The following is a 27,521-nucleotide window of genomic DNA, read 5'->3' as shown; positions in this document are numbered from 1 at the left end:
TGTCATATTTAACTTGAAAAAAACATGGAAGCCTCATTCTTGCTCACACAATAATTTCCCTGAGATTTGATTGGCTGCGGTCTCTGAACATGTGACATAGTGCACGAGGCTCCACCTCCTGCAGCTGTATACAGGTAACCACAGGCGACAGAGGAACACGGGTGACGTAATTTCGCTCACCCCGTCTGAAGTGCGTCGGCTGTGGCAATGCTGGGGGCGGAGACAAAGCATTAATATCTATAGGAATAAAGAACAGGAGGGGGCCCGATTCAAAGATGGACACTAATGCCACCGTATCTGCGAATTTCTACGACTGTGAAAATATGCAAATGTGGAAATTACACACATGCAAAGTATGACTCACGTGCAGAACACTCGCAATTGCTCATCTGTGTAAATAGCGGCACTGTATACACCTCTGAATTAGGCCCGGGGCTATCTTTCATAGTCAGTTACGTTACAGGAAAACAGATTTGGACGTTAAATTGTAAGCACTTTGGGATAAAAAGGCATAATGTGCGATTTCTTCTAAACAAAGAATAGTTTCTTGGTATGTGGTTAATTTACTATGTATTTTTAGATAACAATATTATCTATCAGGGCCGGATTAAGGTTTGTGGGGCCCGCGACCTATAAAAAAAAGTGTACCAACATAATATATATACACACAGACTGCGGAGATTTACAGTATATGAGGCTTGAAACCGCTATAGAGAGTCATACAGCAGAGCCAGTTGCATTTAGCTACTGTATTGACACCAGCTGGTATGAGAAGTTGGCGCTGTGTAATAATATTCTGTAATAATAAATGACATTGGTGCCAGAAATGGGATTTCCTCATATCAATTAGCTGATGGTGATTTTTTTTTTTTTTTTTTTTAATCTCATCTCTCACCTGAAGGTAGAACTCCCCCACGCTGTCTGAATGTCAGAATTAAGGGGCGGGAGACTCCTGCCCGGGACATTAGGAACGTCAGATAGTCTACGAGAGGGTCTTCACTTTTCTCTTCACTCTGCGGCAGAAAGTGCGCTCGTGTTACCAGACTGATTTGTTGCTGCGCTTTTTTTTTTTTTACGATTGCCCTTAATGAGCTCCGCGGTGCACTTACCGGCATCTCGCTTCTCCCCCGACTCTTCACTGTCACCATCCCCCGGGAGAGGACCCGCCCCTGCAATGCCTCCCAGAGGTCGCGAGACACACCCAGCATGATCCAGACCGCCTCGTCCTGGAGGTAGAGCTGGACCTCCCCTGTTCCGTCCTCCGCTTTCACACTGAGACAATGAAGGGATGAGATGAATGAGCATATCTCAGCCCCTGTACTCCTGTTACTCCCACCTTCATCTTATCAATTCCCTGTATAAATCGGCAACAGGCGCACGCTGCCCCCATAGTCAATTAGATAAGTCTAAACGGTAAAGTAGACGTAGACATGTCGCCTACACACGGCAAAGTGAAATCGAGGAACCTGGCATCAAAGCGGATCTTACAGCCAATTCGCGCTTCATAGAGTGAAGACCCATACACGCTAATGTAATAACCTCCAAAGATGTGGGCGGTGGGGAGATTTCGGCAATGAGGCCGTGATATTTTAAAGCAGCTTCTTTATTTAAAAGGCAAAACCAGGTTGTTTTTGCCTTAAAACAAACTGCCGCTTTAAATGTAGCAGCTCTATCGCCAAAAAACCTCCCCGCCCGCATCTCTCACGCCACAATACTTGGATGATGATGTGTGTGGTCCGACCCAATGTGCAGCCTGTTAATCTACTTGAGAGCCACGCTGAGGCATGAGACACAATGCAAGCTCATTAATACCCGATGAATTGATAGGCTGCATCCCCAAGGATATCGGTTCAGCTGCCCTGGGGCAGTGATTTACATTACTCGGGGCGTTCCACGGCGTGTGGAGCGGGGGTGCACAGACATTCTCACTACCTATACTTTTCATAGGAAGCATTTAGGGTCACTTTGTTCCCCCAACGAAAAGTACAAGCACACAAGAGCTGTCATAAATAAGGTCTAATTTATAAAGGGGCGATACTGAAGTGACGTTTGCACACAGGGCCTGATTTAGAGATGGAGGGGATTGCTGAACCGCAGACAAGCGACTGTGCAGTTCCGTCCAATCTCAAATGCAGCAGGAGGTGACTAGACATCTCCTTGCTGCATCTGCGATCCCAGCGCTGCGACCACGATGGTTGCTCGATAGGCCAGGCTGTGGTAGCTGAAGCTTACCGCAGCCTGGCCGGGTCCTGGCAGCTGCGAGGCCAGGAAGTCTGCATTCAACACTACCAGCAACCCCCCCCCCCCCCAATGCTTCTGCCTGCTTCAGGCAGAGGTTTGGGGGAACGGTGTGCGAGATCCTGGACCTGTACTGCACATGGGCAGAACGGGTCCTGTGCGAACGCAGACTTTTAAGACGTGGGAGATGTGCGCTAACTATCAGGCCCAGAGTACCTTCCACTTTGTCGAGGGAACCTGATGTGCAAGGGCGCATCACCACCCTGCGCCAAATACAGACGTTTTGTGTTTCGCTGCGTGAGCTCCAGCCGGTGGAGGTGATGCTGCCAGGGTGGGTCCCTATCAGAGTATAGCTGGGCACTCACCAGGCTTTGGCCCTGAAGATCCCAGACGGAGAGGTGCAGGAGGGGAAACGGTCGCAGGCGGCCTAGAGACAGAGAGGAGATTTAGCCGGGTGACAGCAGGAAACTCCAGAAGCCCCAGAACTGGGACAATTACCTGTAGGAAGGTGCTTCCACACGAGGAGCAATCCCAGTGCAGGGTCAAGCTGAAGACACAGGTCACCGAGCAGATGGCGCGTTGTGGTGTCAATGGGCCGGGCAGGTTCCTGAACAGCGCAAGAGGGGGCACGGATGTATTCTCACTGACCAGGAGGAGGACGGACGTTGCTTCAGTAACAGAATAACTCTTTAATAAAAAAAAATAATTCAAAGAGTGGACTGCGAGTATCGCCCACTTACCTGCTCGCTGCCGAGATGCTCAAGACTCTTAGGTAGGTGGTGGGCACACTTCGGAGGTAGGGCCGGCCAGACCTTAAGTGGATAGAGAAGGATGCCTAAGCATTACGTTCTGGAACTGCTCTTTCAGGGCAGTAGTCAGGTATCTAATGACACCAGGTCCCAGATAATAGGAGAATGGAGATAATACCTGGACACTTTCCTCTCCAGTCCGTGCATGAATACTGTGGCCCCTGGGAGCAGCCCCAGCGGGTAGGGGCCCTGAAACAGATCCAGGTAAACAGAGGCAGATGATTGGCCGTCAGGCTGTGTCAGGTTCACTTTGAGGGAGACTCCGTGTGGCAGGAAGCTGTCTGAGGGGGGGAATACTGGGTGTCAGGGTCTTACCGAGGCTACAGAGTGAGGAGATGTATCGCGCTTACCGGGAGCACGTGTTCTGGATGACTGTACACGTGTGCTCTGTGTGTGGCACAAGCAGCGGCTGGACACTACCCCAGTCACAGACAGCAGAGAGCCATGTGAACTGAAAAATAGAAAAAACAAAAAAAAACACATTACATGTGAACAACATACCAGTCATATCCGGATGACTTGTGTCAGTCACGTGGGGGTCACTGACCTGCCCTTTAAAGCTTCTTCTATGGCGAGACCTTCAGCTTGGCACGGTAGAGGCTTGGGGGCCTGAACATACACAATGGGCAGATCAGTGTGTGTACGAGGAAGGCACATGGCCCAACATGTAAAATAACATCGCTAATTATTTACCTCCACATCTTCTAGTGTCCAGGCACTGTGGACTTTGAGGCACCGAGGACCGGGCGGAATTTCCGGGGAGCAGAGATCAAATATCCCAGAGTCCTAAAATATATAAATCCTATATTATAAATATGGATAAAGGGAGCTATGAGCCTGTCCCTCCTCCTGCAGGGTGACACAGTGACACAGACAGAAGGGAGCTATGAGCCTGTCCCTCCCCCTGCAGGATGACACAGACAGAAGGGAGCTATGAGCCTGTCCCTCCCCCTGCAGGGTGACACAGAAATTAGGGGGCTATGAGCCTGTCCCTCCCCCTGCAGGGTGACACAGACAGAAGGGAGCTATGAGCCTGTCCCTCCCCCTGCAGGGTGACAGTGACACGGACAGAAGGGAGCTATGAGCCTGTCCCTCACCCTGTAGGGTGACACAGACAGAAGGGAGCTATGTCCCTCCCCCTGCAGGGTGACACAGTGACACAGACAGAAGGGAGCTATGAGTCTGTCCCTCCTCCTGCAGGGTGACACAGACAGAAGGGAGCTATGAGCCTGTCCCTCCCCCTGCAGGGTGACAAAGACAGAAGGGAGCTATGAGCCTGTCCCTCCCCCTGCAGGGTGACACAGAGAGAAGGGAGCTATGAGCCTGTCCCTCCCCCTGCAGGGTGACACAGACAGAAGGGAGCTATGAGCCTCCCCCTCCCCCTGCAGGGTGACACAGACAGAAGGGAGCTATGAGCCTGTCCCTCCCCCAGCAGGGTGACACAGTAATTACAGTGAGCAGCAGTGGGATCTCACCGGTTCTCCTGTCGCAGTGATACGATACAGCCTGTTGGGTTGCAGGAAATGAAACCATCGCATGGAGGAGGAAGAGAACTGCAGGAGCACCTGTAAATAAAGACATACAGTGGGAGTAGGATGCGGATGGCCTCCGAGATTGCAATCGGGACCAAGGGACCCACTTTCTTACCTTAGAAACCTGTTCATCTCCCTTAGTGTTAGCCGCCCTCCCTGGCTCGCTGTCCTCTTCCTGTGGGGACAGCTCCTGCAGATCCACCCATGAAGCCCTCGCCTGGAACTGAATCCCTTTGTCATGTCCAGGAATGATCAGTCTGCCCTCCAGACTCTCAATCAGTAGGTGGCGCTGTGCCCAAGACTCTTCTAATCTTGGCACCTTACTGGGCGTGGGCAGGTTGGAGTCCGGGACAGTGCAAGAGGGGCAGCCATCGGAAGAGTGAAGAACTCGGACATCCCGCGTGAGGAATACAGCGTAAGTCCTGAGGAGAGACGTACGTGAGACAGGAGAAGGGAGGGTGAGGAGAGTGAGTGGCAGCACAGAGAGTTTGTTATAGAGAGACAAGAGCTGGTTACTTGCTGCCAGGATCCTCTCCGGTCTCCCTGTCCCGGATTCTTTCTGTCACCAGCTGATACTGACGCACCTCTAGGACGCAGCCTAGGAGAGAAATATTAGGAGGAATCAAATCTGGGGGAGACACGTCATCAACCAATACAGCACGAGCGCTCAGACAACCCGAGACTCACTGGAAACAATGAGGTTTATTACATAGTGTACTGATCCTGCTGAGGGAGGTACTAGATGTGCGAGGAGGGCTGGGTGGTTATTACCGGGGGAAAGGAGGGCTGGGTACAGATTACCGGGAGACAGGAGGGCTGGGTGGTTATTACAGTGTGACAGGAGGGCTAGGTGGTTATTACAGTGTGACAGGAGGGCTGGGTGGTTATTACCAGGGGACAGGAGGGCTGGGTGGTTATTACCAGGGGACAGGAGGGCTGGGTGGTTAGGACAGGAGGGCTGGGTGGTTGTGAGGATACGGGGTTCTCTCAATCACCCAGACACCGAGCAGATGAAACCAACGTGATGATTTATTTTTCCACAGCACACAGAAATAGATAATATGTATGGACAAGCGGTAAATACAGTGAACAGGCAATAAACAGGTAGCAGTCCAGACAGAGGCAGTCCCAGAACAATTCCACAAAATAGTTAGAGACCCTCAGTCCCCACAGTAGGAACTATCACTGATCACACCTGCAGTGAACAGCGCATAAGTCCACTCAATCGTTTCCAGGACCCCACACGTAGAAACTACCAGAGATCACACAGCAGTGATAGTCCCTGGGTCCAACCAAATGTTTCCAGGACCCCATACAGTAGAAGCTAATCACAGAACACACAGCAATGAATAGCGTATAGGTCCTTGCAGAATTTCCAAAATAGAAATCCACAGAACTGGTGATGCGTTCCACTAGCACCTTGGCATAGCGAGACCTCTTAGCCAAAGTCAGCGACTAACATGTGGAGTTGCCTTCGGTGACCTGTTTTGAAATCTTCAAATTTCCCACGATATTGTGACCACCCAGGGGGGTTTGCACCGTTTCCTGATTGGTGCGAGTCCCTTATGCTGTCACTTTCTCCTACCTCCTCTGGGTATTACTTCCCTGACGAACACCTGCTGGGATGGTTCCGTTCAGTCTACCAGGTTCACATGAGGCACAAAACAGGCAAATGGAAGGAGGAGTAAATCCTGAGCGTCCCCTGGGGAGGTGGGAATTAACTTAGAGAGTCTATTGTTCTGGGAGGTGTCACCTTGCTCTAGTGGTTCCGAATAACACAGACATATGGACCAGACTAACATCAAGGCTTATCCAATATTAAACATTACAATTACTTACATTATTACAGTACATAATATACATGCTAATGGAAATATGTGTCCTGAGAATGATCACACATACACTAGGAGATGGGAAGGGGAACACATAAGGACTAAAAAGTAAATTGATCTCTGCAAGGACTGAGATGCTGCCAGTACATTTGTAACACACATCTCATGTCCTCACAGTGGTTATTACCAGGGGACAGGAGGGCTGGGTGTTTAATACCAGGGGACAGGAGGGCTGGGTGGTTATTACCAGGGGACAGGAGGGCTGGATGGTTATTACCAGGGGACAGGAGGGCTGGGTGGTTATTACCAGGGGACAGGAGGGCTGGGTGGTTATTACCAGGGGACAGGAGGGCTGGGTGCAGATTACTGTGTGACAGGCGAACAGGTTGGTTATTACTGGGGCACAGGAGGGCTGGGTGCTGAATACAGGGGACAGGAGGACTGGGTGTTGAATACTGGGGATTAGGAGGGATGGGTGCTGAATATCAGGAATGATCAGGAGGGATGGGTGCTGAATATCAGGAATGATCAGGAGGGATGGGTGATTAATACTGTGGGACAGGAGGGCTGGGTGGCGATTACCGGGGACAGGAGGGCTGGGTGCCGACTACCGGGGACAGGAGGGCTGGGTGCCGACTACCGGGGACAGGAGGGCTGGGTGCCGATTACCGGGGACAGGAGGTCTGGGTGCCGATTACCGGGGACAGGAGGGCTGGGTGCCGATTACCGGGGACAGGAGAACTGGGTGCTGAATACTGGGGATCAGGAGGGCTGGGTGCTGAATACTGTGGGACAGGAGGGCTGGGTGCTGAATACTGTGGGACAGGAGGGCTTAATACCATGAGGCAGGAGGGCTGGGTGCTGACCAGGTGACAGAAAGTGTTGTCCAGACTTGGTTGATAATGAGTCCGTCACAGTAGTGAATGAAAAGACCTTCTCTCAACCCACCTAACCAGGCGATAGGGGGGTGCGGCAGGATCAGGCAGGTGAGTGTAGACATTTGGTCCTTTAATTGGAGGGATCCCGAGGAGGAAGCATGAAGCACACCAAGGAGGACCTGTGGCAGAGATGGGTTACATAGAAACAACACGTTACATCTCCAAGTCTACGTGTATTACTGCACAGAGGGCCTGATTCAGAGCCGGACGCTCTGACAGAGCGCTCGCTCTGAATCAGGGCCGGGCTGTTTTCTTTTTTGAACGGCCTCCTGGCCGCTCGCATAGCTGTGGGTGACCACCCACAGCTTATGCGAGCGGCCAAAATGATGGTCGCGATGGTCAAGACCATCGCGACCATCGGGCTTGCGACGAGACCCTTGCGGTAGGGTCTCGTGGCCGCAAGCCCTGGAGTGCTTTCGGCTCTATCAGAGCCGAGAGCACTCCCACTGACATCACTAGTGATGTCAGTGGGGCCGGCCCCAGACGGTAGGCGTTCCCATGGGAACGCCTCCGTCTGGCCAGCCACGCCCCCGGCACGCCTACCAAAGGGGGCGTGCTGTCACTCACCATCAACAGCACGCCCCCTTTGGTGTGAGACCCATAGCGACGGCTTTGCCATCGCTATTCGGGTCTCGCGCATGCACATGACGGAGCCCCCTCCGTCATGCGCACTGAGCTAACATCGACCTGCTTGCGAGCGCTCGCCAGCAGGTCTGAATTAGGCCCAGAGTACAGAGAGACAGTATGTTCCTCCTCCGTGTCAGCGTATATTACTGCACAGAGTACATACAGACAGTATGTTCCTCCTCTATGCCTGCATGTATTTAGTACAGTGCTGTATCTATAAGTACACGCCAGCGATCACATACTACTGACTACTAGTGGCAGCACGGAATCTGATGGACCATGTTACACAAGACCCCACCCAAACGACAACAAGTTTTTGCGACGGGACTCACATGAGGGGGGGACAGGTCGTCTAACGGCACAGAGTAATGGGACCAGTGAGGACTGCGGTTGGATTCCTCTCTCTGGAGATACTGGGAGTTAGACACTAGAGAGGGGATTAGAGAGAGGGGAGGGAGACACCAGGGAGGAGAGAGGGGAGAGTACTGAGGAAGAGGTGGAAAAGTGACATCGTCATTAGATCATGGACACCACACGTGACCCATTAGCCCCCCGCCCTACTGGTCTCTTACCTCCCGTAAAGGACAGTCATGAGGGTCCGCCAGCATCTCTTTCTGCAGGTCCCTCTCACACCTCCCATCAGTAAAGGGGGAAAGCGTGGGGCCCAGGAGCTTCTCCGTGAGGCCCTGAGGACTAGAACCTGGGGATTTTGCGATGCAGCGCTGTCTGACCAGACGAGGACACAGTCTAAAGGACCAGATAAAAACATGGCTGTAACACATTCTCATATCTCCATACTGACTACACGTATAGCGGACTACACGGTCCACACTAAGCCCTTCCCTGTTCTCTATCCAAGAGAACCTCCTCCACTTCTACAGGTTCCCTCATACGTGTCCCTCCTGATACCATCCTCCCCCCGACCCTCCGCCCTGGAGCTTACTTCTCCTGCGCCCTCTCCACCATGTCACACACCCACAGATACTCCGGGAGACTCAGCCGGTAGCGGAAGAGGAGGTGGAGGTGAACATTGCCGGTTCCAGTAAAAGAAGGAGACGGAGAGCTGAGCCGTGAGAAGTGGCGGATCGTGACCCTACTTCTCAGGCAGCAGGAGACCACGAGAGTGGGGAAGAGAGGGCTGGGAGACTGCTGGAGGTGAGCATCAAACACCTGAGAGACAGAGAGAGAGAGAGTGATGCAAAGTCACCACGTGAGGGTGGCATGCCGTAACGTATCCCTGTGCCCCAAGCTCTCACCTCCACCCTGGCTCCCCGCCTCAGTCCCCTCCCTCCGTTCCGCAGCTGTGTGTACGCCGTGCACAGGACCACTGCCCCATCCAGCTCATAGAGACCGGCACGGGCATCTCGGACACGTGTTATCACCCCCTAAGGTAGAAGAGGAGCAGCAAGTTATGGGTCTGGAACAAGTTACACCATTAAAAGCAAAATATCTCATTGGTTATTATAAGTTCACAGCAACTTAATGAGACGGAAGCAAAATTTGCACAAAATATCCAACACAATAAAACAATCTGTGATTTCCCACCTGGAAACGGTTGTAGAATTATTACTTATGAATATTCTGCAGGAGATTTCCCGCTAGCCTTTCCTATGATGCACTTCTCTGCTAGGCGTACCGGTCACATACCTACCTGCTGGTCTTTGTGGTGGTGCCCCCCTACCTGCTGGTCTGTCCCGTCTCCGGAGATGTATTACTGAGCTGATGCCCGGCAGTAGTGAATGCCACCCCTTAGTGTGGGCAATGATAGTGGTCACCCCGTCTCCTCACCTGGTAGGTTAAAGTCTTGGATTCCTTACGGTGTCCCTCCCTCGCTGCCTCCTGCGGGCGGCTGGGGGTTATTTCATCCTCTCCGGGAGGCGTCGGGTCTTCTGAACGCTCACATAGAGGGGCGGAGGGAAGTGAAGAAAGTGGGGGGTGACAGAGAAGGAGGGAAGAGGAGGTCACCGCAAAAACATGCTGAGAAGAGCCACGTAAAGAGGACACGAAGAGGGAGGTCACTTCATACGTGTCACCCACATGGAGAGCGTGGTACCAGGAGAGCTTGGACGGAACCTGTGAAAGATAATAATAAAAACAGTGACACAGATTGGAAGATGAAAGTTTGTCCCTCCAGTGACACAGACAGAAGAGAGCTTTGAGCCTGTCCCTCCCCCTGCAGGGTGACACAGTGACACAGACAGAAGAGAGCTTTGAGCCTGTCCCTCCCCCTGCAGGGTGACACAGTGACACAGACAGAAGGGAGCTATGAGCCTGTCTCTCCCCCTGCAGGGTGACACAGTGACACAGACAGAAGGGAGCTATGAGCCTGTCCCTCCCCCTGCAGGGTGACACATACAGAAGGGAGCTATGAGCCTGTCCCTCCCCCTGCAGGGTGACACAGACAGAAGGGAGCTATGAGTCTGTCCCTCCCCCTGCAGGGTGACACAGATAGAAGGGAGCTATGAGCCTGTCCCTCCCCCTGCAGGGTGACACAGTGACACAGACAGAAGGGAGCTATGAGTCTGTCTCTCACCCTGCAGGGTGACACAGTGACACAGACAGATGGGAGCTATGAGCCTGTCTCTCCCCCTGCAGGGTGACACAGTGACACAGACAAGAAGGGAGCTATGAGCCTGTCCCTCCCCCTGCAGAGTGACACAGACAGAAGGGAGCTATGAGCCTGTCCCTCCCCCTGCAGGGTGACACAGACAGAAGGGAGCTTTCAGCCTGTCCCTCCCCCTGCAGGGTGACACAGTGACACAGACAGAAGGGAGCTATGAGCCTGTCCCTCCCCCTGCAGGGTGACACAGACAGAAGGGAGCTATGAGTCTGTCCCTCCCCCTGCAGGGTAACACACTCACCTGAACAATGACAGGAACAGAAGTTTTTGTATCTCGAAGTAAGAAGGAAAAGAACGTTTTGCTCCGGATTTGGACAAGTGATGTTACACATGACAGCCGTCCGGTTACTGAAACACGAAATCCCCGAGGATGGGACCTGGGAGAACAGGGAACAAGGTAGCGGTAACATGAAGACAGATGTTGGTATAGAGTGGGTTACAGGAATGGATCAAAAAGGATAGAGAGGAGACATCGAAAAAGAGTCAGGAATCAGAGTGAGCATGGAACCGGGAAAGGCAGAGGGGGCAGCGGGAACCGGGAAAGGCAGAGGGGGCAGCGGGAACCGGGAAAGGCAGAGGGGGCAGCGGGAACCGGGAAAGGCAGAAAAGGACAAGAAATTGGAGAATGAAGGGAAGCAGAAAGTAGGCACCGGGATGGGAGAAGGCGGCAGGAAGAGGACACCGGGATGGGAGAAGGCGGCAGGAAGAAGACACCGGGATGGGAGAAGGCGGCAGGAAGAGGACACCGGGATGGGAGAAGGCGGCAGGAAGAGGACACCGGGATGGGAGAAGGCGGCAGGAAGTAGACACCGGGATGGGAGAAGGCGGCAGGAATTAGACACCGGGATGGGAGAAGGCGGCAGGAAGTAGACACCGGGATGGGAGAGGGCGGCAGGAAGAAGACACCGGGATGGGAGAAGGCGGCAGGAAGAAGACACCGGGATGGGAGAAGGCGACAGGAAGAAGACACCGGGATGGGAGAAGGCGGCAGGAAGTAGACACCGGGATGGGAGAAGGCGGCAGGAAGAAGACACCGGGATGGGAGAAGGCGGCAGGAAGAAGACACCGGGATGGGAGAAGGCGGCAGGAAGTAGGCACCGGGATGGGAGAAGGCGGCAGGAAGTAGGCACCGGGATGGGAGAAGGCGGCAGGAAGTAGGCACCGGGATGGGAGAAGGTGGCAGGAAGTAGACACCGGGATGGGAGAAGGCAGCAGGAAGTAGACACCGGGATGGGAGAAGGCGGCAGGAAGAAGACACCGGGATGGGAGAAGGCGGCAGGAAGAAGACACAGGGATGGGAGAAGGCGGCAGGAAGTAGGCACCGGGATGGGAGAAGGCGGCAGGAAAAAGACACCGGGATGGGAGAAGGCGGCAGGAAGTAGACACCGGGATGGGAGAAGGCGGCAGGAAGTAGACACCGGGATGGGAGAGGGCGGCAGGAAGAAGACACCGGGATGGGAGAAGGCGGCAGGAAGAAGACACCGGGATGGGAGAAGGCGACAGGAAGAAGACACCGGGATGGGAGAAGGCGGCAGGAAGTAGACACCGGGATGGGAGAAGGCGGCAGGAAGAAGACACCGGGATGGGAGAAGGTGGCAGGAAGAAGACACCGGGATGGGAGAAGGCGGCAGGAAGTAGGCACCGGGATGGGAGAAGGCGGCAGGAAGTAGGCACCGGGATGGGAGAAGGCGGCAGGAAGTAGGCACCGGGATGGGAGAAGGCGGCAGGAAGTAGACACCGGGATGGGAGAAGGCGGCAGGAAGTAGACACCGGGATGGGAGAAGGCGGCAGGAAGAAGACACCGGGATGGGAGAAGGCGGCAGGAAGAAGACACCGGGATGGGAGAAGGCGGCAGGAAGAAGACACCGGGATGGGATAAGGCGGCAGGAAGAAGACACCGGGATGGGAGAAGGCGGCAGGAAGAAGACACCGGGATGGGAGAAGGCGGCAGGAAGAAGACACCGGGATGGCAGAAGGCGGCAGGAAGAAGACACCGGGATGGGAGAAGGCGGCAGGAAGAAGACACCGGGATGGGAGAAGGCGGCAGGAAGAAGACACCGGGATGGGAGAAGGCGACAGGAAGAAGTCACCGGGATGGGAGAAGGCGGCAGGAAGAAGACACCGGGATGGGAGAAGGCGGCAGGAAGTAGACACCGGGATGGAAGAAGGCGGCAGGAAGAAGACACCGGGATGGGAGAAGGCGGCAGGAAGAAGACACAGGGATGGGAGAAGGCGGCAGGAAGTAGGCACCGGGATGGGAGAAGGCGGCAGGAAAAAGACACCGGGATGGGAGAAGGCGGCAGGAAGTAGGCACCGGGATGGGAGAAGGCGGCAGGAAGTAGACACCGGGATGGGAGAAGGCGGCAGGAAGTAGACACCGGGATGGGAGAAGATGGCAGGAAGAAGACACCGGGATGGGAGAAGGCGGCAGGAAGAAGACACAGGGATGGGAGAAGGCGGCAGGAAGTAGGCACCGGGATGGGAGAAGGCGGCAGGAAAAATACACCGGGATGGGAGAAGGCGGCAGGAAGTAGACACCGGGATGGGAGAAGGCGGCAGGAAGAAGACACCGGGATGGCAGAAGGCGGCAGGAAGAAGACACCGGGATGGGAGAAGGCGGCAGGAAGAAGACACCGGGATGGGAGAAGGTGGCAGGAAGAAGACACCGGGATGGGAGAAGGCGACAGGAAGAAGTCACCGGGATGGGAGAAGGCGGCAGGAAGAAGACACCGGGATGGGAGAAGGCGGCAGGAAGTAGACACCGGGATGGAAGAAGGCGGCAGGAAGAAGACACCGGGATGGGAGAAGGCGGCAGGAAGAAGACACCGGGATGGGAGAAGGCGGCAGGAAGTAGGCACCGGGATGGGAGAAGGCGGCAGGAAAAAGACACCGGGATGGGAGAAGGCGGCAGGAAGAAGACAACGGGATGGGAGAAGGCGGCAGGAAGAAGACACCGGGATGGGAGAAGGCGGCAGGAAGAAGACACCGGGATGGGAGAAGGCGGCAGGAAGAAGTCACCGGGATGGGAGAAGGCGGTAGGAAGAAGACACCGGGATGGGAGAAGGCGGCAGGAAGAAGACACCGGGATGGGAGAAGGTGGCAGGAAGAAGACACCGGGATGGGAGAAGCCAGTAGAGAACACGGGAATTACATCTCCCATTACCTGTTGCCTAGGAGCTGAAAAGCACATTCTGGTGTAATGGCTATGACACTGGCAGGACCTGGCACGTCTTGCCTTGCCACAGATGGTGTGAGTGGGATAGGGGGCGACAGTACCTCCACATAGCCCCCTCCATGCTGCGTAGGAATGTAAGACCAGCATGGAAGAACAACCAGGGACCCCAGCAAAGACAAATCAAACTGCGCCACCTGCAGAAAAAGACAATAGTGTAGTTGCCATGGGTAGATCTGGGTAGTACTGCCATCTAGTGGCAACTGTGTGTATAGCAGGGATTATTAGTCACTGTGGTTGGTACAGAGGGCCCGATTCAGACCCGCTCGCTAGATGCGTTTGCACGCAGCCGTCAGCTGCCAATCCATGCAAATCCCGCGATCACACGGCAAGGCATTAGCACGCCCACTATGTCTTGGCGTGCGATCGTGGTGTGTATTTAGACGCCCACCAGCCTGTGTTAAGATGCCCACTAATCTCCAGGAAGTGTATGCAACAATCGGCTTCTCCTGTGACTCGAGCTAGCGAGGCGTCTATGCACAAGGGGCGATCGCATGGACAGGTTCGCGTACGCATGCACACAATGCAAACATCGGCAGGCTACGTGCGAACGCAGCCTAGCCAGTGGGTCTGAATCGGGCCCAGTGAGCAATGGTGTGCTGTAACCCATAGCAACTAATCAGATGTCTCCTTAGAGAAGTCAGATTAATGAAAGGTGACATGTAAGTGGTTGTAGGTGTTAATAACAGAGCTCTATTGTGGCCAATGGGTGCTTGATGGCTATTGTTTGTATCCTGCGTGATTACACGAGATCACACCTGTATACCATATATATACCTCTTACCTCACACGATACGTAGCCACTGGCGTCTCTGATATACAAGTTCCCATCATGCACTATGTTGCCTCCTTGGAGGTGGTCTGATATGTATCCGACCAGGAGGAGACGGGCTCTTGGCAGGATGGCGTCGGTTCCTGTCATCTGCTCGGACCCCTCACGGCTCCATTGCTGGAACTGTTCTGTGTCCCAGCCCAAGAGGGAGACACATGGGGAGCGCTGGAGGGAGAGGAGCTGAGATACTGGGGTGAGACTGGGTGAGGGGGTATAAGAGAATATAGATTACTGTACACTGCAAGTAGTATATACACTGCATCACCTGGCAGCACTAATAGCCATAAAAAGAGAGTGTACATCTAGGGATAGCCACCAACATTCCCATGTCACCTCTAGGACCGCCACCGGGGACCCTACGCCGCCAGGACTGCCATCGGGGAAAGCAAAGCCGCCAGGACCGCCACAAGGGAACGCAAAGCCACCAGGACTGCCACCAGGGAACGCAAAGCCGCCAGGACTGCCACCGGGGAACGCAAAGCCGCCAGGACTGCCACCGGGGAACGCAAAGCCGCCAGGACTGCCAAACGGGAACCTATGCCACCAGGACCGACACTGGGAACCCTATGCCACCAAGACTGCCACTGGGGATCCTACGCCACCAGGACCGACACTGGGAACCCTACACCGCCAGGACCACCACTGAGGACACTATGTCTATGGTAGATCACTGGGGATCTTACACCGCCTCTAGTATGAAACAGAACCCTGCAATTCTAGGACTGTTACTGGGGATACTACACCTATAAGACTATTGATGGGATATTGCACCTCTATGATGGTTATTGGAGACACTGCAACTCTAGGACTATTGATAGGCTAAGGCACCAATATGAGCATTACTAGAAATACTACAATTCTAGGAGTGTTACTGAGCACACTACACATCTAGTACTGTTACTGAGCACACTGCACATCTAGGACTGTTACTGAGCACACTGCACATCTAGGACTGTTACTGAGCACACTGCACATCTAGGACTGTTACTGAACACACTGCACATCTAGGACTGTTACCGAACACACTGCACATCTAGGACTGTTACCGAACACACTGCACATCTAGGACTGTTACTGAACACACTGCACATCTAGGACTGTTACTGAGCACACTGCACATCTAGGACTGTTACTGAGCACACTCCACATCTAGGACTGTTACTGAACACACTGCACATCTAGGACTGTTACTGAACACAATGCACATCTAGGACTGTTACTGAACACACTGCACATCTAGGACTGTTACTGAGCAAACTGCACATCTAGGACTGTTACTGAGCACACTGCACATCTAGGACTGTTACTGAACCCACTACACATCTAGGACTGTTACTGAACACACTGCACATCTAGGACTGTTACTGAGCACACTGCACATCTAGGACTGTTACTGAACACACTACACATCTAGGACTGTTACTGAACACACTGCACATCTAGGACTGTTACTGAACACACTGCACATCTAGGACTGTTACTGAGCACACTGCACATCTAGGACTGTTACTGAGCACACTGCACATCTAGGACTGTTACTGAGCACACTGCACATCTAGGACTGTTACTGAGCACACTGCACATCTAGGACTGTTACCGAGCACACTGCACATCTAGGACTGTTACCGAACACACTGCACATCTAGGACTGTTACCGAACACACTGCACATCTAGGACTGTTACCGAACACACTGCACATCTAGGACTGTTACTGAACACACTGCACATCTAGGACTGTTACTGAGCACACTGCACATCTAGGACTGTTACTGAGCACACTCCACATCTAGGACTGTTACTGAACACACTGCACATCTAGGACTGTTACTGAACACAATGCACATCTAGGACTGTTACTGAACACACTGCACATCTAGGACTGTTACTGAGCACACTGCACATCTAGGACTGTTACTGAGCACACTGCACATCTAGGACTGTTACTGAACACACTACACATCTAGGACTGTTACTGAACACACTGCACATCTAGGACTGTTACTGAGCACACTGCACATCTAGGACTGTTACTGAGCACACTGCACATCTAGGACTGTTACTGAACACACTGCACATCTAGGACTGTTACTGAACACAATGCACATCTAGGACTGTTACTGAGCACACTGCACATCTAGGACTGTTACTGAGCACACTGCACATCTAGGACTGTTACTGAGCACACTGCACATCTAGGACTGTTACTGAAAATAATGCACATCTAGGACTGTTACTGAACACACTGCACATCTAGGACTGTTACTGAACACACTGCACATCTAGGACTGTTACTGAACACAATGCACATCTAGGACTGTTACTGAACACAATGCACATCTAGGACTGTTACTGAGCACACTGCACATCTAGGACTGTTACTGAGCACACTACACATCTAGGACTGTTACTGAACACACTGCACATCTAGGACTGTTACTGAACACACTGCACATCTAGGACTGTTACTGAACACAATGCACATCTAGGACTGTTACTGAACACAATGCACATCTAGGACTGTTACTGAGCACACTGCACTTCTAGGACTGTTACTGAGCACACTGCACATCTAGGACTGTTACTGAACACACTACACATCTAGGACTGTTACTGAGCACACTGCACATCTAGGACTGTTACTGAGCACACTGCACATCTAGGACTGTTACTGAACACACTACACATCTAGGACTGTTACTGAACACACTGCACATCTAGGACTGTTACTGAACACACTGCACATCTAGGACTGTTACTGAACACACTGCACATCTAGGACTGTTACTGAGCACACTGCACATCTAGGACTGTTACTGAACACACTGCACATCTAGGACTGTAACTGAACACACTACACATCTAGGACTGTTACGGAACACAATGCACATCTAGGACTGTTACTGAACACAATGCACATCTAGGACTGTAACTGAACACACTGCACATCTAGGACTGTTACTGAACACAATGCACATCTAGGACTGTAACTGAACACACTACACATCTTGAACTGTTACTGAACACAATGCACATCTAGGACTGTTACTGAACACACTGCACATCTAGGACTGTTACTGATCACACTGCACATCTAGGGCTGTTACTGATCACACTGCACATCTAGGGCTGTTACTGAGCACACTACACATCTAGGACTGTTACTGAACACACTGCACATCTAGGACTGTTACTGAGCACACTGCACATCTAGGACTGTTACTGAACACACTGCACATCTAGGACTGTTACTGATCACACTGCACATCTAGGACTGTTACTGAACACACTGCACATCTAGGACGGTTACTGAGCACACTGCACATCTAGGATTGTTACTGAACACACTACACATCTAGGACTGTTACTGAGCACACTGCACATCTAGGACTGTTACTGATCACACTGCACATCTAGGGCTGTTACTGATCACACTGCACATCTAGGGCTGTTACTGAGCACACTGCACATCTAGGACTGTTACTGAGCACACTGCACATCTAGGACTGTTACTGAACACACTGCACATCTAGGACTGTTACTGAGCACACTGCACATCTAGGACTGTTACTGAACACACTGCACATCTAGGACAGTTACTGAGCACACTGCACATCTAGGACTGTTACTGAACACAATGCACATCTAGGATTGTTACTGAACACACTACACATCTAGGACTGTTACTGAACACACTACACATCTAGGACTGATACTGAACACAATGCACATCTAGGACTGTAACTGAACACACTGCACATCTAGGACTGTTACTGAACACACTACACATCTAGGACTGATACTGAACACAATGCACATCTAGGACTGTTACTGAACACAATGCACATCTAGGACTGTTACTGAACACACTACACATCTAGGACTGTTACTGAGCACACTGCACATCTAGGACTGTTACTGAGCACACTGCACATCTAGGACTGTAAATGAACACACTACACATCTAGGACTGTTACTGAACACAATGCACATCTAGGACTGTTACTGAACACAATGCACATCTAGGACTGTAACTGAACACACTGCACATCTTGGACTGTTACTGAGCACACTGCACATCTAGGACTGTTACTGAACACACTGCACATCTAGGACTGTTACTGAACACACTGCACATCTAGGACTGTTACTGAGCACACTGCACATCTAGGACTGTTACTGAACACACTGCACATCTAGGACTGTTACTGAGCACACTGCACATCTAGGACTGTTACTGAACACACTGCACATCTAGGACTGTTACTGAGCACACTGCACATCTAGGACTGTTACTGAGCACACTGCACATCTAGGGCTGTTACTGAGCACACTGCACATCTAGGGCTGTTACTGAACACACTGCACATCTAGGACTGTTACTGAACACACTGCACATCTAGGACGGTTACTGAGCACACTGCACATCTAGGACGGTTACTGAGCACACTGCACATCTAGGACGGTTACTGAACACACTGCACATCTAGGACGGTTACTGAGCACACTGCACATCTAGGACTGTTATTGAGCACACTGCACATCTAGGACTGTTACTGAGCACACTGCACATCTAGGACTGTTACTGAACACACTGCACATCTAGGACTGTTACTGAGCACACTGCACATCTAGGACTGTTACTGAATACACTGCACATCTAGTACTGAATACACTGCACATCTAGGACTGTTACTGAGCACACTACACATCAAGGACTGTAACTGAATACACTGCACATCTAGTACTGAATACACTGCACATCTAGGACTGTTACTGAGCACACTACACATCTAGGACTGTTACTGAATACACTGCACATCTAGTACTGTAACTGAACACACTACAAATCTAGGACTGTTACTGAACACACTGCACATCTAGTACTGTAACTGAACACACTGCACATCTAGGACTGTTACTGAACACAATGCACATCTAGGACTGTTACTGAGCACACTGCACATCTAGGACTGTTACTGAACACACTGCACATCTAGGACTGTTACTGAGCACACTGCACATCTAGGACTGTTACTGAGCACACTGCACATCTAGGACTGTTACTGAACACACTGCACATCTAGGACTGTTACTGAGCACACTGCACATCTAGGACTGTTACTGAACACACTGCACATCTAGGACTGTTACTGAACACAATGCACATCTAGGACGGTTACTGAGCACACTGCACATCTAGGACTGTTACTGAGCACACTGCACATCTAGGACTGTTACTGAACACACTGCACATCTAGGACTGTTACTGAACACACTACACATCTAGGACTGTTACTGAGCACACTGCACATCTAGGACTGTTACTGAGCACACTGCACATCTAGGACTGTTACTGAGCACACTGCACATCTAGGACTGTTACTGAACACACTGCACATCTAGGACTGTTACTGAGCACACTGCACATCTAGGACTGTTACTGAACACACTGCACATCTAGGACTGTTACTGAGCACACTGCACATCTAGGACTGTTACTGAGCACACTGCACATCTAGGACTGTTACTGAATACACTGCACATCTAGTACTGAATACACTGCACATCTAGGACTGTTACTGAGCACACTACACATCTAGGACTGTAACTGAATACACTGCACGTCTAGTACTGAATACACTGCACATCTAGGACTGTTACTGAGCACACTACACATCTAGGACTGTAACTGAATACACTGCACGTCTAGTACTGAATACACTGCACATCTAGGACTGTTACTGAGCACACTACACATCTAGGACTGTTACTGAGCACACAGCACATCTAGTACTGTTACTGAACACACTGCACATCTAGGACTGTTACTGATCACACTGCACATCTAGGACTGTTACTGAACACACTGCACATCTAGGACGGTTACTGAACACACTACACATCTAGGATTGTTACTGAACACACTACACATCTAGGACTGTTACTGAACACACTACACATCTAGGACTGATACTGAACACAATGCACATCTAGGACTGTAACTGAACACACTGCACATCTAGGACTGTTACTGAACACACTACACATCTAGGACTGATACTGAACACAATGCACATCTAGGACTGTTACTGAACACAATGCACATCTAGGACTGTTACTGAACACACTGCACATCTAGGACTGTTACTGAGCACACTGCACATCTAGGACTGTTACTGAGCACACTGCACATCTAGGACTGTAAATGAACACACTACACATCTAGGACTGTTACTGAACACAATGCACATCTAGGACTGTTACTGAACACACTGCACATCTAGGACTGTAACTGAACACACTGCACATCTTGGACTGTTACTGAGCACACTGCACATCTAGGACTGTTACTGAACACACTGCACATCTAGGACTGTTACTGAGCACACTGCACATCTAGGACTGTTACTGAACACACTGCACATCTAGGACTGTTACTGAGCACACTGCACATCTAGGACTGTTACTGAACACACTGCACATCTAGGACTGTTACTGAGCACACTGCACATCTAGGACTGTTACTGAGCACACTGCACATCTAGGACTGTTACTGAACACAATGCACATCTAGGACGGTTACTGAGCACACTGCACATCTAGGACGGTTACTGAGCACACTGCACATCTAGGACGGTTACTGAACACACTGCACATCTAGGACTGTTACTGAGCACACTGCACTTCTAGGACTGTTACTGAGCACACTGTACATCTAGGACTGTTACTGAGCACACTGCACATCTAGGACTGTTACTGAACACACTGCACATCTAGGACTGTTACTGAGCACACTGCACATCTAGGACTGTTACTGAACACACTGCACATCTAGGACTGTTACTGAGCACACTGCACATCTAGGACTGTTACTGAGCACACTGCACATCTAGGACTGTTACTGAACACACTGCACATCTAGGACTGTTACTGAGCACACTGCACATCTACGACTGTTACTGAATACACTGCACATCTAGTACTGAATACACTGCACATCTAGGACTGTTACTGAGCACACTACACATCTAGGACTGTAACTGAATACACTGCACATCTAGTACTGAATACACTGCACATCTAGGACTGTTACTGAGCACACTACACATCTATGACTGTTACTGAATACACTGCACATCTAGTACTGTAACTGAACACACTACAAATCTAGGACTGTTACTGAACACACTGCACATCTAGTACTGTAACTGAACACACTGCACATCTAGGACTGTTACTGAACACAATGCACATCTAGGACTGTTACTGAGCACACTGCACATCTAGGACTGTTACTGAACACACTGCACATCTAGGACTGTTACCGAGCACACTGCACATCTAGGACTGTTACTGAGCACACTGCACATCTAGGACTGTTACTGAACACTCTGCACATCTAGGACTGTTACTGAGCACACTGCACATCTAGGACTGTTACTGAACACACTGCACATCTAGGACTGTTACTGAACACAATGCACATCTAGGACGGTTACTGAGCACACTGCACATCTAGGACGGTTACTGAGCACACTGCACATCTAGGACTGTTACTGAACACACTGCACATCTAGGACTGTTACTGAACACACTACACATCTAGGACTGTTACTGAGCACACTGCACATCTAGGACTGTTACTGAACACACTGCACATCTAGGACTGTTACTGAGCACACTGCACATCTAGGACTGTTACTGAACACACTGCACATCTAGGACTGTTACTGAGCACACTGCACATCTAGGACTGTTACTGAACACACTGCACATCTAGGACTGTTACTGAGCACACTGCACATCTAGGACTGTTACTGAGCACACTGCACATCTAGGACTGTTACTGAATACACTGCACATCTAGTACTGAATACACTGCACATCTAGGACTGTTACTGAGCACACTACACATCTAGGACTGTAACTGAATACACTGCACGTCTAGTACTGAATACACTGCACATCTAGGACTGTTACTGAGCACACTACACATCTAGGATTGTAACTGAATACACTGCACGTCTAGTACTGAATACACTGCACATCTAGGACTGTTACTGAGCACACTACACATCTAGGACTGTTACTGAATACACTGCACATCTAGTACTGTAACTGAACACACTACAAATCTAGGACTGTTACTGAACACACTGCACATCTAGTACTGTAACTGAACACACTGCACATCTAGGACTGTTACTGAACACAATGCACATCTAGGACTGTTACTGAGCACACTGCACATCTAGTACTGTAACTGAGCACACTACACATCTAGGACTGTTACTGAGCACACTGCACATCTAGTACTGTAACTGAACACACTGCACATCTAGGACTGTTACTGAACACAATGCACATCTAGGACTGTTACTGAGCACACTGCACATCTAGGACTGTTACTGAGTACACTGCACATCTAGGACTGTTACTGAGCACACTGCACATCTAGGACTGTTACTGAGCACACTGCACATCTAGGACTGTTACTGATCACACTGCACATCTAGTACTGTAACTGAGCACACTGCACATCTAGGACGGTTACTGAACACAATGCACATCTAGGACTGTTACTGATCACACCACACATCTAGGACTGTTACTGAACACAATGCACATCTAGGACTGTTACTGATCACACCGCACATCTAGGACTGTTACTGAACACACTGCACATCTAGGACTGTTACTGAACACACTGCACATCTAGGACTGTTACTGAGCACACTGCACATCTAGGACTGTAACTGAACACACTACACATCTAGGACTGTTACTGAATACACTGCACATCTAGGACTGTAACTGAACACACTGCACATCTAGGACTGTTACTGATCACACTGCACATCTAGGACTGTTACTGAACACACTGCACATCTAGGACTGTTACTGAACACACTGCACATCTAGGACTGTTACTGAGCACACTGCACATCTAGGACTGTTACTGAGCACACTGCACATCTAGGACTGTTACTGAACACACTGCCCCCATACACGGTGCAATATAGCAGCCGATCCGATGAACTGGAACGATATCGCTGCTATAACGTTCCGTGTGTGGTTATATCGGCCAGTGCCCGCTCCCGTGGGATCGTACATCGAACCTCCAGATCTTTCTGCATGTTCAGTTGTTCTGGGGGAGCAATGTACGATCCCATGCAGCGCTATGCGGGTGGGGGAGGGGGGTGCCGGCATTTCGGCCATCGTATCGCAAGGTGCATATCAAACCGTGTATGGGGGCCTTAAGACTATTGATGGGAAAATGAACATTTAGGACTAATCATGGGGATCATGCAGCTCTAAGGGGTAAATTTACTAAAGTGAGAGTTTTTAGAAGTGAGTTTTAAAAGTGATGTTGCCCATAGCAACCATTCAGATTCTAGCTATTATCTTCTAGAAGGTGCTAGTTAAATGTTAAGTAGAATCTGATTGGTTGCTATGGGCAACATCACTTTTAAACCTCACTTCTAAAAACTCTCACTTTAGTAAATTTACCCCTTAGAGTGTAACGGAGGTAAATACCTGTAGCTGAGAGGTAATTGGGTGCAAAGTGTCTGGAGACATTGGATGACGCCATCAAAGATATCAGTTGCCCCTCTGCCCCTGCTCTCCTCACACAGATAATCCAGGACATGACTCCGAGCAGCCTGCAGCCAGGCACTGACCTGTGACATAACAGGGACTATCAGCACTGACTGTATCACACGCACCATGCCTGGCACTGACCTGTGACATAACAGGGACTATCAGCACTGACTGTATCACACGCACCATGCCTGGCGCTGACCTGTGACATAACAGGGACTATCAGCACTGACTGCATCACACGCACCATGCCTGGCACTGACCTGTGACATAACAGGGACTATCAGCACTGACTGCATCACACACACCATGCCTGGCACTGACCTGTGACATAACAGGGACTATCAGCACTGACTATCACACACACCATGCCTGGCACTGACCTGTGACATAACAGGGACTATCAGCACTGACTGCACCACACGCACCATGCCTGCCACTGACCTGTGACATAACAGGGACTATCAGCACTGACTGTATCACATGCACCTTGCCTGGCACTGACCTGTGACATAACAGGGACTATCACTGCACCATGCCTGGCACTGACCTGTGACATAACAGGGAATATCAGCACTGACTGCATCACACACACCATGCCTGGCACTGACCTGTGACATAACAGGGACTATCAGCAATATCACATGCACCATGCCTGGCACTGACCTGTGACATAACAGGGACTATCAGCGCTGACTGCATCACACGCACCATGCCTGGCACTGACCTGTGACATAACAGGGACTATCAGCACTGACTGCATCACACGCACCATGCCTGGCACTGACCTGTGACATAACAGGGACTATCAGCACTGACTGTATCACACGCACCATGCCTGGCACTGACCTGTGACATAACAGGGACTATCAGCACTGACTGTATCACACGCACCATGCCTGGCACTGACCTGTGACATAACAGGGACTATCAGCACTGACTGCATCACACGCACCATGCCTGGCACTGACCTGTGACATAACAGGGACTATCAGCACTGACTGCATCACACGCACCATGCCTGGCACTGACCTGTGACATAACAGGGATTATCAGCACTGACTGCATCACAAGCACCATGCCAGGCACTGACCTGTGACATAACAGGGACTATCAGCACTGACTATCACACACACCATGCCTGGCACTGACCTGTGACATAACAGGGACTATCAGCACTGACTGCATCACACGCACCATGCCTGGCACTGACCTGTGACATAACAGAGACTATCAGCACTATCACAAGCACCATGCCAGGCACTGACCTGTGACATAACAGAGACTATCAGCACTATCACACGCACCATGCCTGGCACTGACCTGTGACATAACAGAGACTATCAGCACTATCACAAGCACCATGCCTGGCACTGACCTGTGACATAACAGGGACTATCAGCACTGACTGCATCACACGCACCATGCCAGGCACTGACCTGTGACATAACAGAGACTATCAGCACTATCACACGCACCATGTCTGGCACTGACCTGTGACATAACAGAGACTATCAGCACTATCACAAGCACCATGCCTGGCACTGACCTGTGACATAACAGGGACTATCAGCACTGACTGCATCACACGCACCATGCCAGGCACTAACCTGTGACATAACAGGGACTATCAGCACTGACTGCATCACACGCACCATGCCTGGCACTGACCTGTGACATAACAGGGACTATCAGCACTGACTGCATCACACGCACCATGCCTGGCACTGACCTGTGACATAACAGGGACTATCAGCACTGACTGCATCACACGCACCATGCCTGGCACTGACCTGTGACATAACAGGGACTATCAGCACTGACTGCATCACACGCACCATGCCTGGCACTGACCTGTGACATAACAGGGACTATCAGCACTGACTGTATCACACGCACCTTGCCTGGCACTGACCTGTGACATAACAGGGACAATCACTGCACCATGCCTGGCACTGACCTGTGACATAACAGGGAATATCAGCACTGACTGCATCACACACACCATGCCTGGCACTGACCTGTGACATAACAGGGACTATCAGCAATATCACACGCACCATGCCTGGCACTAACCTGTGACATAACAGGGACTATCAGCGCTGACTGCATCACACGCACCATGCCTGGCACTGACCTGTGACATAACAGGGACTATCAGCACTGACTGCATCACACGCACCATGCCTGGCACTGACCTGTGACATAACAGGGACTATCAGCACTGACTGTATCACACGCACCATGCCTGGCACTGACCTGTGACATAACAGGGACTATCAGCACTGACTGTATCACACGCATCATGCCTGGCACTGACCTGTGACATAACAGGGACTATCAGCACTGACTGCATCACACGCACCATGCCTGGCACTGACCTGTGACATAACAGGGACTATCAGCACTGACTGCATCACACGCACCGTGCCTGGCACTGACCTGTGACATAACAGGGACTATCAGCACTGACTGCATCACAAGCACCATGCCAGGCACTGACCTGTGACATAACAGGGACTATCAGCACCACTGACTGCATCACACGCACCATGCCTGGCACTGACCTGTGACATAACAGGGACTATCAGCACTGACTATCACACACACCATGCCTGGCACTGACCGGTGACATAACAAGGACTATCAGCACTATCACACGCACCATGCCTGGCACTGACCTGTGACATAACAGGGACTATCAGCACTATCACACGCACCATGCCTGGCACTGACCTGTGACATAACAGAGACTATCAGCACTATCACAAGCACCATGCCAGGCACTGACCTGTGACATAACAGTGACTATCAGCACTGACTATCACACACACCATGCCTGACACTGACCGGTGACATAACAGGGACTATCAGCACTATCACAAGCACCATGCCTGGCACTGACCTGTGACATAACAGGGACTATCAGCACTGACTGCATCACACGCACCATGCCAGGCACTAACCTGTGACATAACAGAGACTATCAGCACTATCACAAGCACCATGCCAGGCACTGACCTGTGACATAACAGAGACTATCAGCACTATCACAAGCACCATGCCTGGCACTGACCTGTGACATAACAGAGACTATCAGCACTATCACACGCACCATGTCTGGCACTGACCTGTGACATAACAGAGACTATCAGCACTATCACAAGCACCATGCCTGGCACTGACCTGTGACATAACAGGGACTATCAGCACTGACTGCATCACACGCACCATGCCAGGCACTAACCTGTGACATAACA

The 27,521-nt window shown here is 51.1% G+C and overlaps 1 protein-coding gene across 1 annotated transcript in view; it reads right to left on the bottom strand.

Annotated features, from left to right (window-relative positions):
* Nucleotides 1-27,521, bottom strand: part of CTC1 (CST telomere replication complex component 1) — a 27,987-nt gene continuing 466 nt past the window's right edge. Inside the window, 24 exon segments of the mRNA XM_088446023.1 lie at nt 1-210; nt 896-1,013; nt 1,110-1,272; nt 2,604-2,665; nt 2,737-2,881; nt 2,979-3,050; nt 3,166-3,328; nt 3,398-3,524; nt 3,526-3,579; nt 3,582-3,656; nt 3,741-3,833; nt 4,523-4,612; nt 4,695-5,001; nt 5,096-5,177; nt 7,360-7,468; nt 8,309-8,461; nt 8,549-8,723; nt 8,920-9,146; nt 9,233-9,361; nt 9,765-10,049; nt 10,838-10,973; nt 13,760-13,965; nt 14,613-14,859; nt 24,199-24,341. Of these exon segments, the coding sequence (XP_088302149.1) occupies nt 44-210; nt 896-1,013; nt 1,110-1,272; nt 2,604-2,665; nt 2,737-2,881; nt 2,979-3,050; nt 3,166-3,328; nt 3,398-3,524; nt 3,526-3,579; nt 3,582-3,656; nt 3,741-3,833; nt 4,523-4,612; nt 4,695-5,001; nt 5,096-5,177; nt 7,360-7,468; nt 8,309-8,461; nt 8,549-8,723; nt 8,920-9,146; nt 9,233-9,361; nt 9,765-10,049; nt 10,838-10,973; nt 13,760-13,965; nt 14,613-14,859; nt 24,199-24,341 (3,528 nt within the window). The 3' untranslated portion in view covers nt 1-43.

Source organism: Taudactylus pleione, unplaced genomic scaffold (genome assembly GCF_031769625.1).
Source record: "Taudactylus pleione unplaced genomic scaffold, aTauple2 ptg000393l, whole genome shotgun sequence".
Lineage (NCBI taxonomy): Eukaryota > Metazoa > Chordata > Amphibia > Anura > Myobatrachidae > Taudactylus > Taudactylus pleione.
The sequence above is the reverse complement of the archived record's forward strand: the minus strand, read 5'-3'. Positions and strand labels throughout refer to the sequence as shown.